General features: G+C 50.9%; 3 protein-coding genes across 9 annotated transcripts; 1 reads left to right on the top strand and 2 right to left on the bottom strand.

Moving 5' to 3' along the window:
* Positions 1-1,233: 1,233 nt before the first annotated feature.
* On the bottom strand, positions 1,234-3,652 carry LOC123111705 (uncharacterized). Of its 6 annotated transcripts, XR_006454655.1 has the most exons (5): positions 3,031-3,652; positions 2,548-2,920; positions 2,365-2,481; positions 1,767-1,863; positions 1,234-1,692 (listed from the first exon to the last, which is right to left on the bottom strand). XR_006454655.1 is itself a non-coding variant. In XM_044532556.1 (3 exons), exons 1-3 carry the CDS (start codon positions 3,527-3,529, stop codon positions 2,766-2,768), a joined length of 471 nt encoding a protein of 156 aa, XP_044388491.1. In that variant the 5' UTR covers positions 3,530-3,652; the 3' UTR covers positions 2,541-2,765. The 6 variants fall into 6 exon arrangements, 1 of the variants encoding a protein (XP_044388491.1); XR_006454653.1 differs by having other exon boundaries at positions 2,365-2,920; XR_006454654.1 differs by having other exon boundaries at positions 1,767-2,481.
* A 10,330-nt stretch (positions 3,653-13,982) lies between these two features.
* Positions 13,983-18,297, top strand: LOC123111703 (carotenoid 9,10(9',10')-cleavage dioxygenase). Of its 2 annotated transcripts, XM_044532554.1 has the most exons (13): positions 13,988-14,458; positions 14,547-14,693; positions 14,816-14,918; positions 15,011-15,273; positions 15,358-15,537; positions 16,343-16,421; positions 16,523-16,604; positions 16,762-16,824; positions 16,908-17,046; positions 17,187-17,508; positions 17,632-17,690; positions 17,772-17,927; positions 18,020-18,297. In XM_044532554.1, exons 1-13 carry the CDS (start codon positions 14,189-14,191, stop codon positions 18,170-18,172), a joined length of 2,016 nt encoding a protein of 671 aa, XP_044388489.1. In that variant the 5' UTR covers positions 13,988-14,188; the 3' UTR covers positions 18,173-18,297. The 2 variants fall into 2 exon arrangements, with proteins under 2 accessions (XP_044388488.1, XP_044388489.1); XM_044532553.1 differs by having other exon boundaries at positions 13,983-14,458; positions 17,632-17,927.
* Positions 15,742-25,541, bottom strand: LOC123111704 (iron-sulfur assembly protein IscA-like 2, mitochondrial). The gene is made up of 5 exons (XM_044532555.1): positions 25,215-25,541; positions 24,644-24,774; positions 24,366-24,474; positions 24,156-24,242; positions 15,742-16,092 (listed from the first exon to the last, which is right to left on the bottom strand). Exons 1-4 carry the CDS (start codon positions 25,416-25,418, stop codon positions 24,180-24,182), a joined length of 507 nt encoding a protein of 168 aa, XP_044388490.1. The 5' UTR covers positions 25,419-25,541; the 3' UTR covers positions 15,742-16,092; positions 24,156-24,179.
* Positions 25,542-26,247: the final 706 nt, after the last annotated feature.

The raw sequence follows: 26,247 nt of genomic DNA, 5'->3' as shown, positions 1-26,247 counted from the left end.
AAATATTTTTCTCCTTCAGACATGTTTGGAAGATGACTATTTCATAGTAAAGGGTTTCAGTATTTAGACGGCAAATCTGTTTGGGAAGAAAATGGGGGAAATAAAGAAGGCAACAATGGGACTTCTCTTTGTTTTCTTCTTTGCATTGATCCTCGATAAGCTCCACAACCACTTAATTCAACCCTGGGCAACCATCCTCGTGGCCTTGTTCATTTAGCTGTGACCCATTCTTAGATCGTCGGACGGCCAATCAGTACCAGTAGTGTTTCATTTCACCATTGTCCTCCATATACTAGGTAGTAAATAGTTTTCCATCAAGCTCCTCAATGTACTAGTATGTGCTACCTGGTTCACCTACCGTGCAAACAGCTTTGTGTTATGATTCGTCAAGCAATAAATAAGGTGGGTGTGTTCAATATCAACTTTAGCATTACAAATTAATCAGGGTTCCCGGTAACATCTAACCATGCTAATCTCCTGCAAAAACTGACAGCAGACACAAAATATCAGCAAGCAGCACACGCCAACTGCCATAAATTTTCCTGCCAACGCTCTTTTAAATGGCTGCGAGCTGCCAAGTTGTAAATGCATGGCAGGCAATCAAGGAACCGATTAAAACCATGCGTGAGGCTGCATTGTGGGCCGTCTACTGCCGATGTCAGAGGTAATATGCAAGCCATACAAGTTGTATACGGTGCATGGAATTAATTATACACGCTTGATGTATTTGAACTGCACGAATCACATGGGAATGGACGGGCAGGATACCAACCTCGCGTGGCTGCATGTCCACTTGTGATTTATCGCATGGAGGACTGTCTAGCATGAATCTCGGCAAGTGATCCATAGGAGTTGCACGACGTGCTATGCACGAAGGAGTGGGAGTGGTGGCATAGCATACCAGAGGAGGAGAGCGTGGTGTGCTACACTCTGGGTAAAATAGTGGATGGTCCACGCCAGGGGTGAGGACGTTGGAGGTTACCTTGACCCAATGCTCGCCTACACCTACCTCATTAGTGGGAGCGACATGCCTCTTTTTTGTGATAGACTAGATCGTTGATGGCGCGCGTTGCTACGCCCATCCATTTTTTCAATAGAATGATTGTTATTGGTGGCATGAAATATAGTAATTAACCAAGTTTCTTGCAATTTATGGAACTGGTAATTAATGGAAAAGATGCTATAGATAGATCTCCATCTCAAAAGACAAAAGAATAAACATTCGTTTGGTGGAATAGATATCCATCGTTCAACTTTCTTTGCATATAAAAAAACATCACTTCCCTTTGTCTCGTATGATGCTAGAATACCTTCATACCTGATGGTTTACAGAAACTTTGGTGTAAGAAATAATTTACTGGGTGAATAGTGGAAAATGAAAAAGTACATGATCTGATGTTTTCAAGCTCTCAATAAATGGATATGCTCAGCAGCGGATGAAAAAAATCACAAAGCCAAAGCCAACACAAGCCATAGGAAAAAGTCGTGTGCTCACCTTCATGCCTGGAAGTTAAACAAGATAAAGAAAATGTGCAATATAATTGTTTTTGCACGAGATGTTCCACTCCTAATCCTAATCGACTACATAATGAACTCCTTTTGCATAAATGATTCCACCTTCTAGTATATTTGGGTTGCCGGAATCTCTCAAGATGAAAGCTTGAAGCATGATTCTGAAATATAGAGACACACCTACACCACAAGCAGTAGCAAAGTTTCAATGCCACCCACGACACCAAAAGAAGTTAAGGTAGATAAACACTTACATGTCTATTAGGTGAATTCTCCATAACCTTGTGGATGTATTTATTAAGCAGTAAGATAGTTGGCATTTTCCATTATGTCCATCCTGAAGTCATAGATCTATCACAACAAAATGCAACTGAACTATATAAAGCATAGCAGAAGAAAATAAATTAGTACATCTATTAAGTTTATCGGTTAAATTATCATGACAAAATTCCATGTAAGATGAGGCATAAACTTTTATATCAAACTGAAACCACCCTTTTAAACATTTTGTTGACAAAGGACAATTTTTATTGTGTGGACGATAGCTTTATATATTTTACACGCTTCCAATTAATCATGTTGATGACATTTTTGAAAACGGACAAAGACAAGGAGAGAAGTGAGGATGCTAATAAGGCAAACCAGGATAAAGCAATAATGGAGAGAATATATAAACTCACTTGTAACTTGTGACATAGATCTTACAGTGGAGAGGCCAGTTCTACATGACTGGCCATGGAGCGAGAGCATGTGTACTCTTAATGCTAAGGCAGGGACGCAATGAATCTTTTTTTAAGAGCAAGCAACAAAGTTACACTGAAATCTCAGCAAAATAAGGCACCTATGACTCACCCTGTCAACGTTAACACTATTATAGGCGATGAAGTTTCACCGGGAGCGCAACATTTGTTCAACAGAAATACTGCTTCTCGTTCAACTGGTCTGACACCAACCTGCCAATCATCCTAGCTGGATGCTACCATCAAGTGAGTATGTGCATGCACGGCTGGACTGTCAAATATGTAAAACATTCACCACTGTCGTGGAGAGTTTACTCCTTTGTGATGCTTGCGGAGAGAGGTATACACTTAAATTGCCTTCAATAGTAAGGGATCAAAGGCATGTCTAATGCAGATTGGTATTGCCCAACATGTGTAATGTATAGTAAGGGCAAACCTCTGCCTCCAAAATATGGCAAGATTTCAAGAAAAAATATTGCACCAAAGGCTAGTGGTGTCACTTTTCTGGGAGGTTCAGAAAACCCACGCACAAAAGATAATAGTGAAAAAGTGGCAACAAACAGAAAGTTCCATCAAGCAGAACTCCAATGAACCTGATAGGTCTGTATGTAACTGCGACATATTGGCCTTAGGCACTGCTAGTTCATAAGCACAATCGGCCTCTGCTTCTGAACATCAAAAGGGAAACATTTAATATACTGACACTTTGTCTAAACAAAAGGAAGGATATGGCCCATCTTAAGAGGCGTAAGTACAAAGAGCAAAATATTGGTGTTACCTGTCCAAAGAGATTTGAGATTACCAACACCAAAAAATTCCAGTACGAAGCTACAAAATGAAATCAATCGAGCACCGCTAGCATGAACATCACCTGTATGCACAAATTTTTTGTATGAGAGGACATCAAGAAAATGTAATTGCTTTGTGCAAAAATGAATCATACATGAACTGAAAACCAAAATAAGGAAATACAGGGAACCCTGCCCGGCATGATTGTTTTGCTGCCGGAGTAGAGAGGGTGAGCGACCAGAGGAGGAAGCATATATAGATGTACCGCTCGACAGCGGAAAGAATTGGCACATCAATCGCCATGAATGAGCGTTGAGAAACTGAGGTATGATTGCGAGCAGTTTCCGGCAGATGAGGCGCCGGCCATTATCGCCCGCGGCGCTGGATCCCCTCGCGCGCGCGCCTCCTCTTCCCGTGTCCCCCCCTTTCCACTTCCCAATCGGATGGACCGCCTCGGCAGGATCGGCCCGCGCACAATTCACCCGCATCCCGCGCGCCGCTGTGGATCCCGTCGCTTGTCGGCTCCCCTCGGCCCTCGCGCGGCTCGGCTCGGCTGGCTCGGTGGCCCTAGATCCCCTCGCGCACCTCCTCTCTCCGCATCCCTCTCGAGTCTGGAGCGAGCAGTTTTTTCATGGACAAGGGAGACCGCAGCGATGGTTAAATGGGTTGTATCCTGCTCAAATGGGCTTGCCGCTCGCAGATGGCCCAAAACACCACAGGCCTTCATTTTGGCCTCTGGAGCAGCAGCCCACAGGACAGCTGGGCTAGATTACAGACATTGCGGGACAGAACGTTTTTTCACACGAGATCTCACGGCCAGGAACTCCCGGATCATGAAAACGGACGGACGAAAATCTAAATCGTTGTGAGGGCTCGCTTTAGGTGCGGTTATACTGTCCTTAATGTCATTGCCGCCAAGGTTGGCTAGCGGGCTAGGAATGGTGGGCAGGGGATGGCAAGCAACGACGGGGGACGAAAATGTTGGGAGGGTGCAAAGGTCGGGATGAGGTTCGGGTGGCGGTGGGGAGGACACTGGGATGGTAACCGCGGTGGCGAGGTTCAGGTAGGACAAGAATGGGTCGGGGCGGTTGGGGTCGATTGCGGTAGCAAAAGCGGCGAAAGCGCAGGCAACGGCGACGATGGTTGGACGAAAGTTAGTTGTGCATTTTGACCAAAATTTCTTAAGATTAATTGCTCATTTATCATGCATATTCAACCATCATTATGCTATTTTATCTCTCCCATCAATCGAGGGGGTCTATCGAGTTAATCCAGGGTGATTCTTATTCAATAAAAAATTGGGCATAACTGATTGTGACCCAAGAAAAGAAGGGGGCGAATTAACCATGTGGAGGTGTGTATCCGACAGATCTTTCCTTGGTAGATTAGCTCGGACTTGGTCGTAGTTCGTCTACGTTCGTGTGTTTTTGGGTTGGATCCTTCTGATCAACGTTACTCTTCAACGGCAAAGGTTGTTGTTTTGGTGCGCCAGTCCTATGGGCCTTAACTCGACGACTTCCCGACTGTCTACTACAACAAGTTTTGCCAGGCTCCGACGAGGGGGGAGGGGGCGAGGACGATCACAACGGCGCGCCTTCGGCTCGCTTCAGTGCTTGTAGTCGTCGCTAGGTGATCTACGGATATGGGTGTAATTTTATTATTATTTATGTTCGTTGTACTAGATTGAAGATGAATAGATTGAAAGTTTCCCTAAAAAAATATGTGATTGAGTATGACGTCACATGTTAGCATATACTGGTAGTGATCTTGTAGTGATTTGCTACGGTGGTGCTACCCAAGCAAAGTGATACCAGTTTGCACGCAATCGTGCATATTTTCAAGATGACAACCATAGAGCTAATCCTCGTGTTATTATAAGTTCATCGTTTCTTGAATATTAAAGCTACGTAAGGATTGATAGCAACAAATAAAGTTGCAATAGAAAAGGTGATCCCTAACCACCTCGTTGATTATACTTTTAAATCCTTCATCTTCTTTCAACTGGGGTCATCTCTGGGGAAGAGGAAAGATAGGCCAGTGCCCGGAGTGGTGCTAAACAAGTTTAAGGCAATTCACTCCTTCAACGACACTGGCATTGTACATGCCGCTCATAGTCATAGAGGTGAATGTATGTGCGTATATATGAGCGTCTGCATCTGTACTATGTTTAAAAAAGCACTAGACCCTGAAACGTCTCGCCCGAGCCGCTCCCGAGGGCGGCAGGGCGAACCCTAGCCGTCGCCGGACCACCCCTCTTCCTCACCTCCTCTCCTTCTCGTCGCCACTGGAGGGCGCCGCCGGGCAAAGCCCGGTCGGCGTCGACGGCGGCGGGGTCTCCTGGCCCCCCTTCCCTGTTGCTCACGGCGCGGGCGCGGCAGCTTGGCAGGGACGCATCGCTCGCGCGGGGCGGCGCGGCGGTGACCCGGGAGGCCGTGCTGGTGGTGCGGCCTGCCGGAGCGGCGGCGGCTGCGCGGAAGGATGGGCGGCTGGCGAGGTGGAGATGGCGGGGTCGGCTCCTCCTACAGGCGTTGTCGGTCGGTCCAGATCCCTTGTCGGCCATCTCGGGCTGCGGCAGCGTGGGCCGGAGGGCGCTCTGCCTTGGCGGGTTGTTGCTTCGGCGAGGCTGCGGAGCCGCCTGCTGCTGCTGCCTAGCGGCGGGCGGGGCTCCAGGGGCGACACGCCTGGTGGCGGCCGTGGTCCAGATCTGACCATGGGCTGCAGCGGGCGGGTCCCGATGGACCCCTTCTCTTCGGGCCATGGCTCGGCCTCCTTCTCCTCTCGGTCGGGGTTGGAGGCGGGCTGGTTCTGGTGGAGGTGGGGGCGTGCCGGCCAGATCTGATGCGAGTTTTCCGGCAGGCGGCACGGGTTGGGCAGCGACGGGGCGTGGCCGCTGCTCCGGCCGTGGGCGGCGGCTTGGGGAGGTCTCGATGATGGCCTCCCGGTGTCGTGGCGGCTCCACGGTAGCTCGACGGATCTGTTCGCGGCAGCGGCCGGCTTCTCGGCGTCGTCTCGTCTGCGGTCGGGCCATTTCGGTCTTCACCCCATCTCCTCGTCGCCATGGCGTTACTCCCATCAATGGGCTGGCCTGTTATGACTGGCATGTTAGGGGCTTAGCCCAGTTAGTTGTGGACCAGTCTATCTTATCATTATTAAGGGCTTAGCCCAATTATCATTATTAGGGGTTTGGGAGTCAAGTAAACCTCTTTTTATAAGGAGAGAAGATGTATCAATCTAATCAAATAAAGAAGCAATCATAATTGCTCGGCTTCCTTAGGGAGATGGGAGACCTAACCCTACCCCCCCTCCTTCCCTGCGCCATCTCCCTCTCAGCCGCCGCCTCCTCGCGCACGACGGCGCCCAGCAGCCGGCGGCCGCGAGTTCGCCTACGACCAGCTCCCTCCTTCCCCTAAAACCTTCAGCCTAGACCCGATAGAACCCTAGTTTCTATCAGTTTGGTATCAGATAGCTCAGTTCCGATCATGTCTTCGCCGCCGCCCACCCCGTCGCTTCCACTGCCGACCGGCACCACCGTGCCGCTGCCAATCTCCATCGCGTCGCTGCCCTTCCCGTCCGCGCCGCTGGTCGCATCCTCCGGCGCCGCCACCGCCTAGATGTCGGCGCCCTCTGCCGCACCACCGGCCGCCGCCTACACCCCGGAGGAGATCACCGGGGTCCTCAACGACCTCGTCGCAGCCGTCCAGGGGATCCGGCTGTACCTAACCAGTCCTTTCGGGAAGCCGCCGCCCCTGCTGCTGACCGCCGCCATCGGGCCGCCGGCCCTACCGTGGTACTCGCCGCATTAAGGAGCATCCGCGGCGTTCGCTCGGACACAGCTGCAGCTGCCGCCGCCGCCCGTCGTCGCCCCGCAGTGGCCGCAGTGGCCCCTGCCCTCCCCGTCCACGGACGCGCCTCCAGCGTCCATCGCCGCCCTCGCGCCGCCGTGGCAGCCGCCGCACCAGGCGGCCTTCGCCGCGCTCGCCGGGCCACTGCAGCAGCCGCTGCAGCTGCCATCCATCGCCACCACAGCCCAGCCCTGGCTGCCGTGGCAGCCGCTCCTGGCGGTCTCCACCGCGCCCGATGCTCCACCGCAGCCGCTGCCCGGCACAACACCGCAGCAGCCGCTGCAGCTGCAGCAGCCACCGCCGGTCAGCTCTGGCCCCACATCGATCGCGACGGCGGGAGTTACGCTCCACCAAGTCCGGTTCCCGTCCTTGTCATCCCCGCTACCGGCTTGGTTGACCGAGTCGTCGTCTCAGCTGGTCTACACGATGGCCTCGGGACCACCACACGTGCCGTCACAGTAGGCGCAGTACGGCGGATCCTCCAGTTTTGTAGGTCCCTACTTTGGCCTCGACGCGACGCAGTTCCACGAGGGCCCCCTTCTGATCACCGACCGAGCATCGTTGCTCCGCACCGCTGAGCCATACCTCCATGGCGATCATACCCAGACGGAGCCACGCTTCGCCGCGCTCGCCTTCGCCACCTACGACGGTGCCGAGAACCCCCTCAACTGGCTTAATCAGTGTGACCAGTTCTTCCGGGGGCAATGTACGCTCGCGTCGGACCGCACATGGCTCGCTTCATATCACCTCCGAGGCGTCGCATAGACTTGGTATTACGCTCTCGAGCAGGGCGAGGGCGGCATGCCTCCATGGGAGCGTTTTCGCGAGCTCTGCCTGCTTCGCTTCAGGCCGCCGATACGCAGGAGCCCGCTGGCGGAGTTGGGCCGTCTTTCCTTCACCTCTACGATGCAGGACTTCACCGACCGCTTTCAGGCCCTGGCGTGCCACGCGCCCGGCGTGACGGCTCGCCAGCGGGCTGAGCTCTTCGTCGATGGTCTGCCAGATCATATCCGCGTGGACATGGAGCTGCAGGGACCCCCAGGACCTCCAGACGGCCATGTACTACGCCCGCACGTTCGAGCGCCGCGCGGTGGCCATCCAGCAGGCATCATCGTCCCGGGCCGCTGGGCCGCCACCCTGGCCGGACATTCCCACGCAGGGTCGACCTGGTCAGGCTTCTGCGGCACCCCTCGCCGCGACCGCGGCGCGCCCGTTCTTTCGGCTCACCCCGTCCACGCAACTCGAGTGTCACCGCCAAGGGTTGTGCTTCAACTGCGACGAGCCCTACGTGTCTGGCCATGTCTGCCCGCGACTCTTCTACCTGGAGGCTGTGGACTACACTGAGGAGGCCGCCGCTGCCGCCGAGCTCGGCAACCTGCCCGCCCCAGCTGCCGCGGAGGTGTTTGGCGACGGTTGATCACCTCGATGAGTTCCGCAAGCGCTTCCCCACCTTCCAGCTCGAGGACGAGCTGTTTGTGAAGGCGGGGAGAAATGTTATGACTGGCATGTTAGGGGCTTAGCCCAGTTAGTTGTGGCCCAGTCTATCTTATCGTTATTAGGGGCTTAGCCCAATTATCGTTATTAGGGCCTTGTGAGTCAAGTAAACCTCTCTTTATAAGGAGAGAAGATGTATCAATCTAATCAAGTAAAGAAGCAATCATAATTGCTCGGCTTCCTCAGGGAGCCGCGAGACCTAACCCTACCCGCCTCCTTCCCTGTGCCATCTCCCTCTCAGCCGCCGCCTCCTCGCGCACGACGGCGCCCAGCCGTCGCCGGCCGCGAGTTCGCCTACGACCAGCTCCCTCCTTCCCCTAAAACCTCCAACCTAGACCCGGTAGAACCCTAGTTTCTACCAGTTTGGTATCAGATAGCTTAGTTTCGATCATGTCTTCGCCGCCGCCCACCCCGTCGCTTCCACTCCGACCGGCACCACCGTGCCGCTGCCAATCTCCATCGTGTCGCTGCCCTCCCCGTCCGTGCCGCTGGTCGCATCCTCCGGCGTCGCCACCGCCCATATGCCGGCGCCCTCCGTCGCACCACCGGCCGCCGCCTACACCTCGGAGGAGATCACCGGGGTCCTCAACGACCTCGTCGCAGCCGTCCAGGGGATCCGGCTGTACCTAACCAGTCCCTTCGGGACGCTGCCGCCCCTGCTGCTGACCGCCGCCACCGGGCCGCCGGCCCTACAGTGGTACTCGCCGCATCGAGGGGCCTCCGCGGTGTTCGCTCGGACACAGCTGCAGCTGCCGCCGCTGCCCGCCGCCGCCCTGCAGTGGCCGCAGTGGCCGCTGCCCTCCCCGTCCGCAGACGCGCCTCCAGCGTCCATCGCCGCCCTCGCGCCGCTGTGGCAGCCGCCGCACCAGGCGGCCTTCGCCGCGCTCGCCGGACCACTGCAGCAGCCGCTGCAGCTGCCATCCATCGCCACCACAGCCCAGCCCTGGCTGTAGTGGCAGCCGCTCCTGGCGGTCTCCGCCGCGCCCGACACTCCACCGCAGCCGCTGCCCGGCGCAATACCGCAGCAGCCGCTGCAGCTGCAGCAGCCACCGCTGGTCAGCTCCGGTCCCACATCGACCGCGCCGGCGGGAGTTCCGCTCCACCAAGTCCTGTTCTCGTCCTCGTCGTCCCCGCTACCGGCTTGGTTGACCGAGTCGTCGTCTTAGCCGGTCTACACGATGGCCTCGGGACCACCGCACGTGCCGTCACAGTAGGCGCAGTATGGCGGATCCTCCAGTTCCGCAGGTCCCTACTTTGGCCTCGACGCGACGCAGTTCCACAAGGGCCCCCTTGTGATCACCGACCGAGCGCCGTTGCTCCGCACCGCTGAGCCATACCTCCACGGCAGTCCTACCGAGACGGCGCCATACCCCCACGGCGATCATACCCAGACGGCGCCACGCTTCGCCGCGCTCACCTTCGCCACCTACGACGGTGCCGAGGACCCCCTCAACTGGCTTAATCAGTGTAACCAGTTCTTCCGGGGGCAACGTATGCTCGCGTCGGACCGCACCTGGCTCGCTTCATATCACCTCTGAGGCGTCGCACAGACTTGGTATTACGCTCTCGAGCAGGACGAGGGCGGCATGCCTCCATGGGAGCGTTTTCGCGAGCTCTGCCTGCTTCGCTTCGGGCCGCCGATACGCAGGAGCCGGCTGGCGTCTTCCCTTCACCTTCTACGGTGCAGGACTTCACCGACCGCTTTCAGGCCCTGGCATGCCACGCGCCCGGCGTGACGGCTCGCCAGCGGGCTGAGCTCTTCGTCGGCGGTCTGCCAGATCATATCCGCGTAGACATGGAGTTGCAGGGACCCCCAGGACCTCCAGACGGCCATATACTACGCCCGCGCGTTCGAGCGCCGCGCGGTGGCCATCCAGCAGGCATCACCGTCCCCGGCCGTTGGGCCGCCACCCTGGCCGGACGTTCCCACGCAGGGTCGACCTGGTCAGGCTTCTGCGGCACCCCTCGCCGCGACTGCGGCGCGCCCGTTCTTTCGGCTCACCCCGTCCACGCAACTCGAGCGTCGCCGCCAAGGGTTGTGCTTCAACTGCGACGAGCCCTATGTGCCTGGCCACGTCTGCCCGTGACTCTTCTACCTGGAGGCTGCGGACTACACTGAGGAGGCCGCCGCCGCCGCCGGGCTCGGCGACCTGCCCGCCCCAGCTGCCGCGGAGGTGTTTGGCGATGTTTGATCACCTCGAGGAGTTCCGCAAGCGCTTTCCCACCTTCCAGCTCGAGGATGAGCTGTTTGTGAAGGCGGGGAGAAATGTTATGACTGGCATGTTAGGGGCTTAGCTCAGTTAGTTGTGGCCCAGTCTATCTTATCGTTATTAGGGGCTTAGCCCAATTATCGTTATTAGGGGCTTGGGAGTCAAGTAAACCTCTCTATATAAGGAGAAAAGATGTATCAATCTAATCAAGAAAAGAAGCAATCATAATTGCTCGGCTTCCTTAGGGAGTCGGGAGACCTAACCCTAGCCGCCTCCTTCCCTGCGCCATCTCCCTCTCAGCTGCGGCCTCCTCGCGCACGACGGCGCCCAGCCGCCGACGGCCACGAGTTCGCCCATGACCAGCTCCCTCCTTCCCCTACAACCTCCGGCCTAGACCCGGTAGAACCCTAGTTTCTACCACGGCCCTCTCCCAGCTGTGGTCCACCGCTCGTCTCGCGCCCCGGTGCTGCAGGACCGAGCTTGTCCCGCGCCCGATGCAGCAGGACCGAGCTCATCTCGTGCACGGTGCAGCAGGACTGACCTCGTCCCCCTCTCAATGTTGTAGGACCGAGCCTTGGAGTGCATGGTTCCCTTCTTGAAGGTGTCGCCTTGGAGTGCATGGTTCGTCATATGTAGCTTCATCTCTGTGTGGTAGTGCTAGGGATGGTGTTGATGCGCTCAGCGCCTTTGTATCCTGCCCTGGGTGTGTGCGTGTGTTGCGGTGGCGTGGCGTGTGTCTGTACTGGGTGCTTGTTGTTTGGTGCTTTATATATAAAGCGGGGCGAAAGCCTTTTTCGGTAAAAACGCACTAGCTGCTTTTCTGTTGGTCCTCTTGAGCGATATTTGTGTGTGGGCTATCTTAGTATTCTTTTTTTTTAAAACAATTTGAAACTTTATTAATTAGAAATAATTGTTACATCGTCTATCAAGAGAGTTACAAGATCTTCCATGGGCTCCTCTATCCAATCCCTAGTCATGGAACCTTTTGCTAATCGAGCAAGCTCATGAGCTACTTTATTCGCTTCCCTGTTACAATGTTCAAAACTAGTTTGAGGAAAATCACAGGCCATAAAAAAGCAATCCTCAAAAATCGCAGCAGCCGCTCCCGCAGACTATCCTCGGTTCTTCATTGTGTCGATGGCCTCCGTATTATCAGAATTGATGATTAGACGATTGCAGCCCGTCTTTTGTGCCAACGGTAAACCAAATCTGAGTGCTACCGCCTCTGCTATCAGGGCATCCGCACAGTACTGAATCCTCTAGTTACCACCTACTATGAAGTTTCCTTTGTCATCTCTGATAACAGCACCCGCTGTGCCTCTTAGCTGATCATGATCAAAAGAAGCATCCACGTTCAATTTAACGAAACCCCTAGGAGGTCTGCACCATCCTTCATTCTTTCTCTTTGCTTTAGGAGAGTGGGCATTTACATAGTTCGATGTTATAGCCCTAATCCCCATCGCGGTTTGGGACGCCTCTTGAGACTTACCCTAATGGACTAGTTTCCGTCTATTCCACCATAAATACCAAGCAGCTATAGCAATAAGTTCCCCTGCATTCCGGGAGCCCAAGATGGGTAGTTCACGATCAGGCATAAGGAGTAGGGATTCAAGGACTGCCTCTCCTGCACGATCAAAGATGCAGGCTTTTTTTACCACTTCATACAATCCCAAATGTTCCCACACTTCTTTTGCCTTCTGACACAGAAATAATATATGTTTCGTGTCCTCTGACCCGTCCAAACATGCTTGGCATATTGGTGGAGTTTTTATATGTCTGTTGGCCAATGTAACACGACACGGCAGAGTTTCGTGAAGCGTCCGCCAAATAAAAAAATTAACCTTCGCCGGACAAGCTAATTTTCAGATCTTACCCCAAATAGGATTGACCTTACTTCTACCCATGCCATTCGAGCATTCCAACTTCCTCCCATGTTGCTTATTCCATTCCTCCACATAAGCTGATCGTACAGTGAATAAACCGTTTGTTGTATAGCTCCAAGCAATAAAATCCGACATATTATGCATAGGGATCGGGATCGCTAGGACTCTACGGGCATCAATTGGCCATAGAGTTTATCTCGTATTGGCCATAGACTAAAAAATATGCTGGATTTTTCGACACTCACCATCGGGATTGCTAGGACTCTACGAGGCGGCACAGTAAGAGTCCAGAACCGCTCTAAGTGCCTCCGCATTCATTGCATTTGCTCGCATGAGGATCAATGAATCATCCGCAAATAATAGATTGGAAACTGAGGGAGCTTCCCTACTAACCTTTATGCCGGAGATATTTCCTCTCTCATCCACATCTGCTAAAAGGGCAGTCAGGCCCTCCGTACATAACAGGAATAAGTAGGGTGAGAGGAGATCCTCCTGCCTTAGGCCTCTAGTGGGTTTGAAGCTATCGGTCTCTTCTGTATTAACCCGAATCCTGTACTCCACCGAGGACACACATTGCATAATCAAATTCACCCAGTTTTCTTTGAAACCCAACTTCACCAAAATTGCTTTTAAAAAAGACCATTCCACTCGGCTATCTTAGTATTCTTAGTTGGCCATCCCGACCCTGTAACTTTCTTTTTCATGGGCTCTTTTCTTTGTCGTACCTTGGTGTAAGACTTTGTTCACTTTGCGCTTTCGTTGGAGCCTTATTAACTTGCAGGGGACGCGGTACGGCACGACGATGGGGGTGGAACACCTCAGCCACAGGTCACCGTGATGCACAGGCCGTGCGCATGTTTACGATCACGGAACGTGCGACCGATGGTACGGGTGTAACTCAGTCAGTGCTGAAAAACTGAAGAGCGGACATTTGTCACATCTACTTGGATGTCGTTAATTTTAAGTTTGGATGCTGCTTGTGCCTTTGCTCTAAGGAACATCGCCAACTGTAGTGAGCTCCATATCTTGAGTTTTGTAATACAGGGAGGCCCTAGTTGTGAAGCAAAATCTTGGAAGAATGCAAAGGGCACGCTACAAAGAAAGGAGGCGATAAAACAAGCAGGACCAACGATTTACAGCAGCTCAGAAAGCCCACGATCCGTAAACCCCGATGCAGGGTGGAGACAAAACGTCAATGCAGCTTCATGAAGAGGATCTCAAACGAGCCGATGCCATTTGAGCTCCAAAGTCCGTACCTAGCGACGTCACCGTGAAAGGTGGGCGCGCCAAACTTGATCCACTCCACCAATCACCATTAGCAATTTAGCATCATCGCTGCGCAGCAGATTATTATACGGCAGGGCTCAAGAGTCAAGGCTCCGCTGCGTGCGTCTACAAAGATTAGACTACTCTTTCTAGTGCCATCTACATTGATCAGCCATCAAGAATTGATTGGACTCTAGACAGGAGATCGCACGGCACGAGATCCTCGTGGCATCTCGTCCACGTTACTACTGCTCCTTCGGGAACCCCACGAGACCCTCGTGGCATCTCGTCCACGTTGGTGCTCCTTCCGGAAACCAGATTTTGGTTTGGCCGGCAGATATTGGCGCCATCGAAAGCCTCCAGGCCAGTGCAGGGATTCTAATACGCAAAAATGGCGGTCATCACTGGTGTTGTCACGTGTCCGAATCGCTCGACCCCAACCACCAACCCGGATGTGGCCATGTCGGATATTCCAAGATGCCCCCGGCGTTTGCTGCCCGTTGTCTGATCCCGCGAGAAACTCCATCCAAGTTGCTATAAATGGAGGTAAATCGTCCTCCTCAATCCTCATGATTGCAGGAGGATCAGGCTTTGTCACTATCAGAATGCTGAAAACTACTACCTCTCCTCCGCATGCCTTGAGGCCTTCCCGTGCCTACTACAGGCCTGCTTTCTCTCTCAGTGCAACAACTTCGTCCTCGTCTCTAACCTCCAACCCAAAGGTCGACCCTCCCTCCGTCTCCTAGACGTTTCCCGGTTTCTGACAGTTTGTTTCTTGTGAAGTTTCTATCTGATGCCCTCTTGCTTCAGAAATCTTCTATCCAGGAGCTCCGAAGGCAGCTCTCTTCCAGGATCGACGATGCCTCGCGGGTGCTGAAGAAGGCGCCGCAGAGGCTTCTGGATGCAATAGTTGACTCAACCTTCAAGTTTACTCATCAAGCTCTGCTCCCATCTGAGGTACTCCAGTCCAGGAAACTCTATTGCAATTTCCAGGGTAAAATTTTTTGGCAATGACAACCCAGAAACTCAGCCGTGCTTCCTTTCTCGCAAAATTAACATTGCCTGTGGCATGTTTGCAGAGCAACTTTGCACCGGTCGATGAAATCGGTGGATCCATAGAGATATTCCAGATTGAAGGAGAGATACCCGAAGATTTCCCCGAGGGCGTGTACATCAGAAATGGTGATCATCTATATCTTTTCTGGTTGCTGTGGTGTAAGTAAGTGCAGTAGGAATAGCAAACAAGAAGCTAACTGTCAGCTAAATTATAACAGGTTCCAATCCTCTCTTTGGCGCCCTCCATTCGACGGTCTCCGTCTTTGGGGAGTCCAGTGAGATATGGGTTGAGGGCGAGGGCATGCTCCATGCCCTGTACTTTACCAAGACCGGTTCAGCGTCTTCTTGGTCAGTCTCCTACGACAACCGCTACGTGCAATCCGAAACATTGAAGATCGAGCAAGACCGCCAGAAACCATGCTTCCTCCCTGCTATCGAGGGTGACTCGGCAGCAATTATCGCCGCCTACATTTTCAACTATGTAATTAACACTTGCAAATCCAAAGTATACATATGTTGTTTACTAGAAACCCTAACCTGAAGTGTGAGTAAACATGCAATGCAGCTGAGGTTTGGCAAGGTGAACAAGAACATCACCAACACCAATGTGTTTGAACATGCGGGTAGGGTGTACGCTGTCGCAGAGAGCCATCAGCCCCAGGAAATCTGCATACAAAATCTTGAAACAGGCAATACCTGGGACATTGGTGGGGAGTGGGATCGGCCCTTCACAGCACACCCAAAGGTATGGGTGACCAGCAGCTCTATCCTTCATAAACCCCATGGCTAACAAGAACAGTAATCAAGCAAGTATAGACCACAAGAACAGAACTACTACTACCTCTGTAGCTAAATATAAGACGTTCTTGCAGTTCAATTTCAACTGCAAAAACTTCTTATATTTAGTTACAGAGGTAGAACTATAGAAGGTACAAATACTGCAGTCACATAGTAACTTGATCTTAAATATCAACCAATAAAGAATAACATATCGATACATCTGCGAGAGAACAAGATTATTTAATTTTATTGATACATCTGCCAGAGAACAGAATTAACATCCTTGTTTCAGTTACATCCGTGTCCTCAATCTGTTGGCTCAAAAAATAAGTGAACAATACAACCCAGGTGTGAAAAGAACTGAGATGCGGCACATATGATGGAAGTTTACTCCAGATCTGATCTGGAAAAAGGAGGAAAAGCAACCACGTCGGATTTATCTATCATCTATGTTACATGCCTTGCTTATATAACCCTGCGTTTTGCAAGATGAGTAGTCCGTACCAAATGTGCTATTTAACTGCAAAAATAACAGAAGTCCAGGGTTTATCAGAAATTCAGAAGCAAATATATGAATATATAGTTAAAAAAGAGGAGGTACTCTATTTTACACTATCATATATGTTGCAGATAATAATGAATAACTGCAAAAAAAAACACCACACTGCATACAAAAGTATGATTACAAGATGTTTCCAAATACATGCACATGTTGTTATCCTTGTTCAGTCATCTGTTTGATTTAAGGCACTTCATTCAAATGACTGTAGGTAGCTCCTGGATCAGGAGAACTTGTCATCTTTGGCTCAGATGCAAAGAAGCCTTTCCTGGTTGTTGGTGTTGTCTCAGGTAATTTATAATATGTTGCACTTCTCTAGAATTTTACACCATGTTCATGTGCCAAGGTTGAAATCAAGTTATAACCACAACTCGAGTTTATTTGACTGCAGATGATGGAACCAAACTAAAACATAAAGTTGACCTCAAGCTGAACAGATCTACACTCTGTCACGACATAGGAGTTACTCTGAAGTATGTGGATTTAAGAAATACCATTTGCTCCCAGCAATTTATTGATTACAGTGCATACTATTTATGAATTTTTAACTTGATTGGTAATACTAGAATAGAGTAGAATATTATGGTAAACAATGATAGCAATTCACAGATATTGTTTCTCTTGATGTAGGTACAACATAATCATAGATATACCACTTACTATTGACATTGGTAGACTCACTACAGGCGGTCAGTAAGTACTTCATATAAACTTATCCAACAATAAGCAGCTACATAATTTTGTAAAATCAAAATCACATATTACCCGTTGCATAGGCTAATCGAATTTGAGAAGGAAGGCTATGCAAGAATTGGGATTATGCCCCGCTATGGTGACGCAGAGTCAGTTATGTGGTTCGATGTTGAACCATTCTGCATGTTCCATCTTATCAACTGCTTCGAAGAAGGTGATGAGGTACATAGTATTCTCTTGTTAGCTTTTTTCATATATTTGTAAATAAATACTGACATTTATTGAGAAAAATATGTGTTCCATTCCTTCAAGTCGCTCACAACTACCTACACTACAAATTTCATCTTTTCCTGGTGGCCTAGGTTGTTGTTCAAGGCCTCCGTTCGGCAGACTCCGTCATACCAGGGCCAAGATTAAACAAACAGGACATACTCCCTGAAAGATCCGAGCTTAAAAAAGATGGCAAGGCCATGAAACAAGGAATTAATGAGAAATTATTCTCTCGCCTGTTTGAATGGAGATTAAACCTGAAAACGAAGACTGTTTCAGGGGAATATTTGACTGGCACCGAGTGCTCCTTGGAATTCCCAATGATCAATAACCACTACACAGGCGTGCGTCATAGTTATGGCTACGCACAAATAGTGGATTCTTTAACAAGATCTGCTGGCAGTAGTGAAAAAGGTATTGCTAAAATCAAACAACACTGTCTATATTACGAGCATGTACATTGGGCGCCTACGTCTATTTCCGCGTTTACAGTACTATGTATCACAGCTTGACTCGGTTTTTCGTTATATCTTACAGTACTCCCAAAGTATGGGGGCTTTGCAAAACTATGCCTTGAGGAGAGAGAGAATACAGAGGTATGTATAAATCAGCTTCGTGCATCAGTTCAGCTACTATTTAACCAAGATTTCCTCACTCAAATTCAAGCTGTACACCAGACATCGGCGGAAGATCTAATAAAGATGGAAATTCATCGGCTTAGTGAAGATGAGTTCTGCTCTGGAGCATCATTTGTTCCAAGAGTTGGTGGCTCACATGAAGATGATGGATGGATAATTTCTTTTGTACATAATGAAAGAACAAATACGTCACAGGCAAGTTTTCATTGTAACACATTACATACACACACCCCAATTTTCATATGAAACACGAGTCCAATTTTGAAGCTTTATGTCTTATGTTGCAGGTGCACATTATTGATACCCAAAAATTTGAAGGTGCTCCTGTTGCAAAAATAACATTGCCACAAAGAGTGCCCTATGGCTTTCATGGAACTTTTGTCCATAACAACATACACGGGCACGTGAATACCAGATCAGAAAAAAACTGGACAGCTTAAAGTTTATATATTGAATTGGGCCTTTGTAAGTAGAAATTTTTGTATCCAGTGAATTGTACAAAATTTTAACCTGTATGAGTATATTCGTAGGTTATCTCATTCATTGCTATGTAGGTTATCTTCTACAAGTGTATCTCGAATCACAAAGAAGCTGTGTTCAGCTAACATATGGCTGCCGTTCTAGTTGTAATCAGTTCATTATACAAGAATGCTGTATTGCAAAAAGATTCAATACGCCACAGTATGTTGAAAAAGACTGTGCTAGGTATATAATTCTAATGCAACCGGACTTGAAGTACAATTAGAAGAGAATACTCAACATCATCAGAACAGATCATGGTCTCTGATACCAAGTTCATATGACCCCCAGGAGCTTAGGGAGAAGTCGTTTGTTGACGTGTGATCGTCGATACCGGGGATTAAGGGCAAACCCCTTTTTTGTTCGGCTAGGGGCTAAAACACTTCAATAAACTTCATGTCAGAGACACGTCTTTTTTACCCAGGTCCAGGCCACCGCGAGGTGTATTACCTTATGTCCTGCTCTAGCTCTTGACGAGCTTATATGAGTGGTTAGAAGCTACTGCTAGGGGCAGTTCTAGTGCTCAGGATAGTTCTACTGTTCTTCTCCTAGCTTTGGTCTTCTGTTAAGTTCGTAGAGAGAGATCACCTACCAAGAACTGATCCTTTGATTTGGCCACGGTCCTCCCTTATATAGGCCTGGGGAGTACCACAATGGCATTTACAATTAAGTTGATATGTTGAACGGGGTACAAACTGCACGCTCCATGCGAGACCGCCAGACGGTTGTGGCGTAGTGGACGACAGGCCAAGTCGGTTCCTCGAGAAACGCATCCATCCTGTCATCTACAGCTCATTGGGGCCCATAAGGCAGTGGCACAAGGCTAATGTAGATACGTCGCCCGTGCTGGTGCTAAAGTCAAAAAGGTGGGGCACCTGTCACATCTCTGATAAGCGTCAGGTGCCGTCTTGGGACAAGACAAACCGTCATGCTGTAGACTCATGATGCGTATCTACGAAGCGTAGATCGCCGTAGGAATGCAGGCCTGGATTTAATTCGTCGGTCGGCCCTTCCAACTCTAAGAGAGTAGAGTTGCGCAGGCCTTGCATTAAATGCCTTGCCAGCCGGTACACCCCAGGAGGGCCCACCAGGATCAGAGCTGCTGCTCGGGGGAGTTGAAGGTGCTCGGCGGCGGCCCCACGCACTTCCCCTGGCTCCTTATATTTGGCTGCCGTTGCTGAAATCATCATGCTCGGGGGCGACGCCTTGCCCAAGCTAGTCGGGGAACCATGCTGGGGGAGTCCAGAGTACTAGTCCTTGGTGCTTTTACTCCTTGGCCTTGACGTTGTCGATGATGCGACTTGACAATGGTGCACTGCTGGATCTTTGTGGCGCCAAGCTCGGCCCATTACAGCAGGCCCGGGGTACCTGTCCCCCGTGATGCTGACATAAGCCCTCGGCCCTGCCACCTGGTGATGGTCGAGAGAGCCTTTCTTCAAAGGTTCTGACAGGGACCAGCTCCCGACGGGAGGCCAATCGTGATAGATGGTCGGCGAGCTCGTTGTCACGGCACGTGTTGTAGCTGCAAGCCGTCGAAGTGTCGCTCCAACTTCCTGACCTGAGCCAGTTATGCTGCCATTTGTGAGTCCAAGCATTGATGGCCCTTCGACACTTGATTGATGACGAACTGGGAGTCACCCTTGATGAGTAGGCATCGAATTCCGAGGGAGGCTGCGGCTCCGAGGCCTGCGAGCAGCCCCTCATATCCGCCCATGTTGTTCATGGCACCTTTGAAAAGGAGCTGCAGAACGTACTGGAGTTGTTCGTCCGTCGGGGAGGTGAGAACCACTCCAGCCCCCAGGCCTTGGAGCGTGAAGGATCCGTCGAAGGGCATCGTCCAGTGTTCGGGAAGACCGACGATCTGGGAGTTAAGGACACTTCCTCCTCCTTGTCTTCGGGCACTGGTGTCATTTTTGTGATAAAGTCAACTAGGGTGCGACTTGATAGAGTGGGAGCTGACAAGCAGAGATCAAACTCCCCAAGCTCAATCACCCACTTCACAACTTGACGCCGCGACCAATGGCCGCATGGTTGTGAAGGATGCGATCAAGCGGGAAGGAACTGACGACGGACACCTTGTGGGCTTGGAAGTAGTGTCAGCTTCCTTGATGAGACCAAAACTGCATAGAGTAGCTTCTGGACCTGCGGGTACCATGATTTGGCATCACGCAGGACTTCATTCATGAAGTAGATTGGTCGTTGTACGAGACGTCCTTGATTCGTGGGAGCCCGCCCAGGCTCCTCGACCAGCTCAAGGCCAAACAAGAGCCTGGGCTTGCCTGCCAGCTCGGGGCTGGGCGGGAGCTCGGGCTCGGTTGCCAGCTCGGGGTCGGCCATCTTCTCAGAAGGTGCTGGGAGCTTGGACCCAGCAGCTTGATTTGACGCATGAGCGGCCGGGGGCTCGGGCCTGAGCTCAAGCTCCGACGTTTCCTCCCGTTTCGCCACCAAGAATATGCTCACGGCTTCGGGAGTGGCCATGATGTATATAGCAGCAATGGCTCTTCGGGTCTTGGTGCCACCAGGATCGGCGGAGAGGTGAGGGACTGCTTGACGCCTTGGAGTGCTTGTTCGGCCTCTAGGGTCCACTTGAATGGACCCGACTTCTTGAGGAGCTTGAATAGGGGGAGGCCTCGCTCCTCGAGCTTGGAGATGAATCTCCCCAAGGCTGACATGCAGCATGAGAGGCATTGCATGTCCTTGAGGTGCGTCACTGGGCGACTGGGCGCATCTGGCTAATGGCGTTGATCTTCTCAGAGCTGGCTTCTGTGCCCCTGCTTGAGACAAGGAAGCCCGGGAGCTTCGTCGAAGGCACGCACCACAAAAACATAATTCTCGGGGTTAAGCTTCATGCACATGCGGCGAAGGTTGTCAAAGGTTTCTGCAAGATCGCAAGGAGTGTGGCTTGATCTTTGGTCTTCACGAAGAGGTCGTTGATGTTGCAACCTATCTGGCACTCCAGTGCGATGAGCATGGCCCGTTGATATGGGGGGCCCGTGTTTTTCAAGCCAAAAGGCATGGAGATGTAACAGAACATTCGAACAGGGGTGATGAATGTTGTTTTTCCTCATCCTCTTTAGCCATGTGAATCTTGTGGTAACCAGAATATCCATCTAGGAAGCACAAGAGATCACATCCCACTGCGGAATCCATGATCTGATCTATGCCGTGCATAGGAATCCTTGGGACATGCTTTGTTAAGGTCGGTGAAGTCGACGCACATCCTTAGCTTGTCGTTAGCCTTCGGGACAACGACGGGGTAGGCGAGCCACTCAAGGTGTATCACCTCGAACCGAGCTTTTTTTAGTCTATGCACCTTGCTCAGATGAAATCTTAGTGCTCGGGTGCTTGACGGAGGTCAAGTTTGGTGATGTCAAAAATGATGCTTTCCTTCCGGTAGTGCCTCTGGTACCGAAGGCGACCATCAAGGACACCTGCCCGAGTGGCACTGTAAACGCCTACATCGCTCGCAGGCGCCCTAGGGGCACTTGCATCTTATCGAAGACGTCGAGGGAAAGATGTTGAGGCCCATGCCTCCGTCCACCAGCATGTTTGTCGGGGAGATCACCGACAAGACCCTGGGGTGGCTTTCATGGCTGAACATGATTGGGGTGTTCGACCACTTGAGTGGTCAGGGTGCGCCGATGCTTGGGAGCACCGCGTTCACTTACCACGCTAGCAACTTGAGCCGGCGGCGTGAAGCGGGTGCGGAAGCATCCCCACGGATGCATGCCACGGTCTTCCACTCCTAAGAGCCTGTTGTCTCGGTCACGGTGGGTAGTACGCTCGTCCCAATCGTGGCACCTGTTGCGTGCACCGAGATGTCCTTTGCGGCGTGCTTGGTATCGGTTGTCGATGGGGCTCGAACCTCCCACCCATTCGTGAGGCCATGCTCGTCAAAGAGGGATGCGGGACATCACTCGCTAGTGCCTTCTTTGGGGCATTTGCCTTTCTCTTGTGGTCAAGGACATCATGGAGATCATCAACAAGCATGAAAGCGGTGATGGTGAGATGGGACGCAAAACGATGCTTCTTTGCATTGCCTTGCAGCGGACTCGGCGGCTGTGATGGCAACGAGGCCATCAAAGGGATCGAGCGAGAAGGGTCGCGTCCCTTCGAGACGCAGGCGCTTCTAACCATCGACTAGCAGCAGGCGATGTCCAGCAACCCCCCAAAGCAAAGGGCCCATGGGAGATTCATCCTCCACCAAAACGGGAGGGGGTTGAAGAATTCGGACAGTCCACAGCACGGTCGCCTGGATCGTTCACTTGCACAGTGTGGTCATCCATGCTGTGAGGATCCGCACGCACCGATGACGAACGATGTTACTGTCGTCGCAACCACAATTCGTGCAAGGGCATGGCTAAGGCAACCGGTTCGAAGCCGAAGCCTTAGCCTCCTACCTAGCATGCCAGATGTTGACTTGTGATCGTCGATGTCGAGGTTTAACGCTAGACCCCTTGTTTGTTTTGCTAAGGACTAAAACACTTCAGTGGACTTTACGCTCAAAGACACGGGTTTCTTACCCAGGTTCAAGCCACCGCAAGATGTCCCTACGTCCTGCTCTAGCTCTTGATCAGCTTATATGAGTGGTTACAAGCAACTGCTCGGGGCACTTCTAGTGCTCGGGATAGTTCTTTTGTTCTTCTCCTAGCTTTGGTCTTCTGTTAAGTTCGTAGAGAGAGATCACCTAACAAGAGTCGGTCATTTGCTATGGCCTCGGTTCTCCCCTTACATAGGCATGGGGGTACCACAATGGCCTTTACAATTAAGTTCATGCGTTGAACCTTTGGGGTTACAAACTGCAAGCCCCAAATGGGCCCATCAAACGGTCGTGAGGTAGTAGACAACAAGCCGAGTCAGTTCCTCGAGAAATGCGTCCATCCTGCCATCGACAGCTCAATAGGGCCCATAGAGCAGTGGCACAAGGCTGATGTAGGAACGCCTCCGTGGTGGTGCCAAAGTCAAAAAGGTGGGGCGCCTGTCACATCTCTGATAAGAGGCAGGCACTATCGTCTTGGGAGGAGAGGAACCGTCGTACTGTAGACTCATGATGAGTATCTACGAAGCATAGATCGCCGTAGGTATGCAGGCCTGGATTTAATGCGTCGATCGGGCCTTGGAACTCTAAGAGAGTTGCGCAGGCCTTGCATTAAATGTTTTGCCATCAGGTAGACCCCCAAGAGGGCCCACGAGGAGCAAAGTTCTACTCAGGGGCAGGCCCCACGCACTTCTCCTGGCTCCTTATGTTTAGCTGCCATTGCTGAAATCATCATGCTCGGGGGCGACGCCTTGACCAAGCTGGTCGGGGAACCATGCTCGGGGGAGTCCTAAGTACTGGTCCTTAGTTCTTTTTCTCCTTGGCCTTGACGTTGTCGATGATGTGACTTGACAATGGTGTACTGCTGGATCTTTGTGGCGCCGAGCTCGGCCCATTACAACGGGCCCGGGGTACCCTGTCGCCATGATGCTAACATCATTGCAAGAAGATCTTCAAGGCCAGTGAAGTGTTGCCCAGCAGGCAGCAATGCCACTGGGGTTTGTTAACGGTAACATGAGTAGGAGAGAGAGGAGGGGGGTTCTTTATCGATTTCTCCTCCCACCATAATATCTGTCTGGCATTCTATAGCCAGCTCACGTAACAAACTTGGAAACAGAACCATAATTTATGTCTAAGATATCTATGGAAGTCCAAGACTTGGGCACCAAGCATTAAGATGGCTGTGCAGAATCCGGCAGGCTAGGCCCACGCCACCAATGGGTATGCATCCACATAACAAAAACATTCTAGTAAAGCAGTAGGTTACATAAGATTCCTAAGATAGTAGCAATAACAGGGACTTATTTGGAAGTATCGAAGTATTGTAGTAATTCAAAAAAATGCAACATAAAGTTCTGTCAGGCTACCTCTTAAAGTTACTAATGTTCGAATTATTTAACCATGAAGGAACTCTTGCAGCTGCAGCCTCCAACAGCACTTGGATTGGTTGAAACCTGCACATCGCACAAACAGAAATCAGAGAACATTCCTAAGCATAAAACAGTAGGTTTACAATTGGGTAATCTAAAATAGTGCCCAAGTTCAGGTATTGAGCAATAGAGCCATTCAAAACTAACCACAAATGCTGAGCTTATCAATTCCTCTACATAATCGACTGTTGAACCTTTCACAAAGTCATATGAGACATTGTCGACAACCAACTTAACGCCATTCTTCTCGAAGACCCTACAGTTAAATCGACAGCATGTGAGACATGCAACTGTACCCTGATCAGGCAATGGTGGTAGACGTTGATGCTCCATTGCTTCCACAAAAACATTTCGGAGCATGTCCCACTAAAAATGGTGTTGCAAACAAAGATCGTGAAACCTCAATCTGAAGCATGACCACCAACCTATCATCAGCATTTTCCTTGCTATCCAGTGAGAAGGTGTACTGGAATCCAGAACAACCACCAGCTTCAACGCTCAAGCGCAACATGTTGCCCTTAGCAGATGGTTGTTTAGTATGTAACTCTTTGAGCCTCTGCAGCAAACAAATTACATGATCAGACACTGTACGTGCTAAACTAACTGAAGAAGTAAAAAACAGAACATAATAAGTATCGGAGGTGAGTAAGTGACACATTTTCCTTATAATAGCACAACAATTTTGTGAGCGAAGAACAGTATATGATCTGTATTACCAAACATACATAGAACTCTGCAGTCTTCATACCAAATTAGAAGTTAAGAACTCAGAGATCCTCCCAGAATGATAACCTCGGAGTTTAAACCCCTAAATTTCTACAGAGTCATTATACAACTGAAGGAAAAATATAGACAAACTCCACAGTTAAATCTTATAAAATGAATATCGATCCGTATAAGATCCTAAAATATATCCCCAAATTTATGAAAAAATTGTCCCTTGAGGCAGCAAAGCAGAGAGTAGTTACTGAAATAAAGAGGTTGCGAGACACCTACACGGACGCAGTTATCCGTCATGCTGACGACCTCCGGCCCCTCCGGCGCCGGCGTCTCAGTGGTGGTGGCGCCGGCTGCCGCGGCGGTGGGGTAGGAGGACGTGGAGGTGGAGGTGGAGGCGGAGGCGAGGAAGCGGTTGTTGGCGCGGATGCGGCTGTTAAGCAGTAGCGCGAGGCGGCGGAGAGGGGGCCTAACCGAGGCCATCGCCGCCCAATGTCGCCGCTGATATGCGGCGCGCCTCCAGGGGAATTGGGGAACGGAGGAAGGAGCGCTGGCGGTGACGTTTGGTGCGTGGGCTCCACGCGCTCCACGCGTAGATGCTTTGCTCTGAGTTTTCTTGGAAAGGTTCTTGCTCCGTGTTTTGTTTCTCCTCTGTTCCTTTTTCTTTTTCTTTGAGCTGTGTTCCTTTTCCTCGATGACCTGTTCAATTGCAAAAAATTACATATTCCTTACAGGTTGATTTTTTCTGAAAGGTCAATGGCTATACTTTTAATGTTAAATTGGGATTCTTTAATACAAAAATAAAACTTGGATTTGAACTTTGGTGTTAAGACATAGGTGTGAATAGCCATCGACTACCTAGGGTCCTAGGCCCAAAGAATAGAAGAATAATGAAGGTGTCATTATGGTTCCGAGCTCACATGCTCTTGTGATGATGGTGTTATGATCCAAGGGTGCCTCACCTTATCAGTTGTCGGACCAAGTAGGCCGGCCCGAAGACCCCTAGGTTGGTTTCGCCTTAGGTCATCAGACCGACCCGTGGGCCTCGTAAGAAAAGACTTGGAGGCCTTCTCATCCAAGACAAGGAAGCCGGAGCCGTGGAGGACTCCCCTCCACCAACGTAGCCGACTAGTTGTGTAATCCTAGGGACCCCGATATGTTACTTAAGTCGGGGTCGAGCCAGTCGATAGATACATTATAATCTCTTGGCTTATACATGTACTTTGTACACTTCAATCGCAATATACGTAGAGCAAGAGTAGGGTTTTACCTCAATCGGAGGGCCTAAAACTAGGTAAACTCGCCTCCTTGG

This window comes from Triticum aestivum, chromosome 5B, assembly GCF_018294505.1.
Source record: "Triticum aestivum cultivar Chinese Spring chromosome 5B, IWGSC CS RefSeq v2.1, whole genome shotgun sequence".
In the NCBI taxonomy this organism is placed as follows: domain Eukaryota; kingdom Viridiplantae; phylum Streptophyta; class Magnoliopsida; order Poales; family Poaceae; genus Triticum; species Triticum aestivum.
Note: the sequence above shows the minus strand (reverse complement) of the source record. Positions and strands in the feature narration are given on the sequence as shown.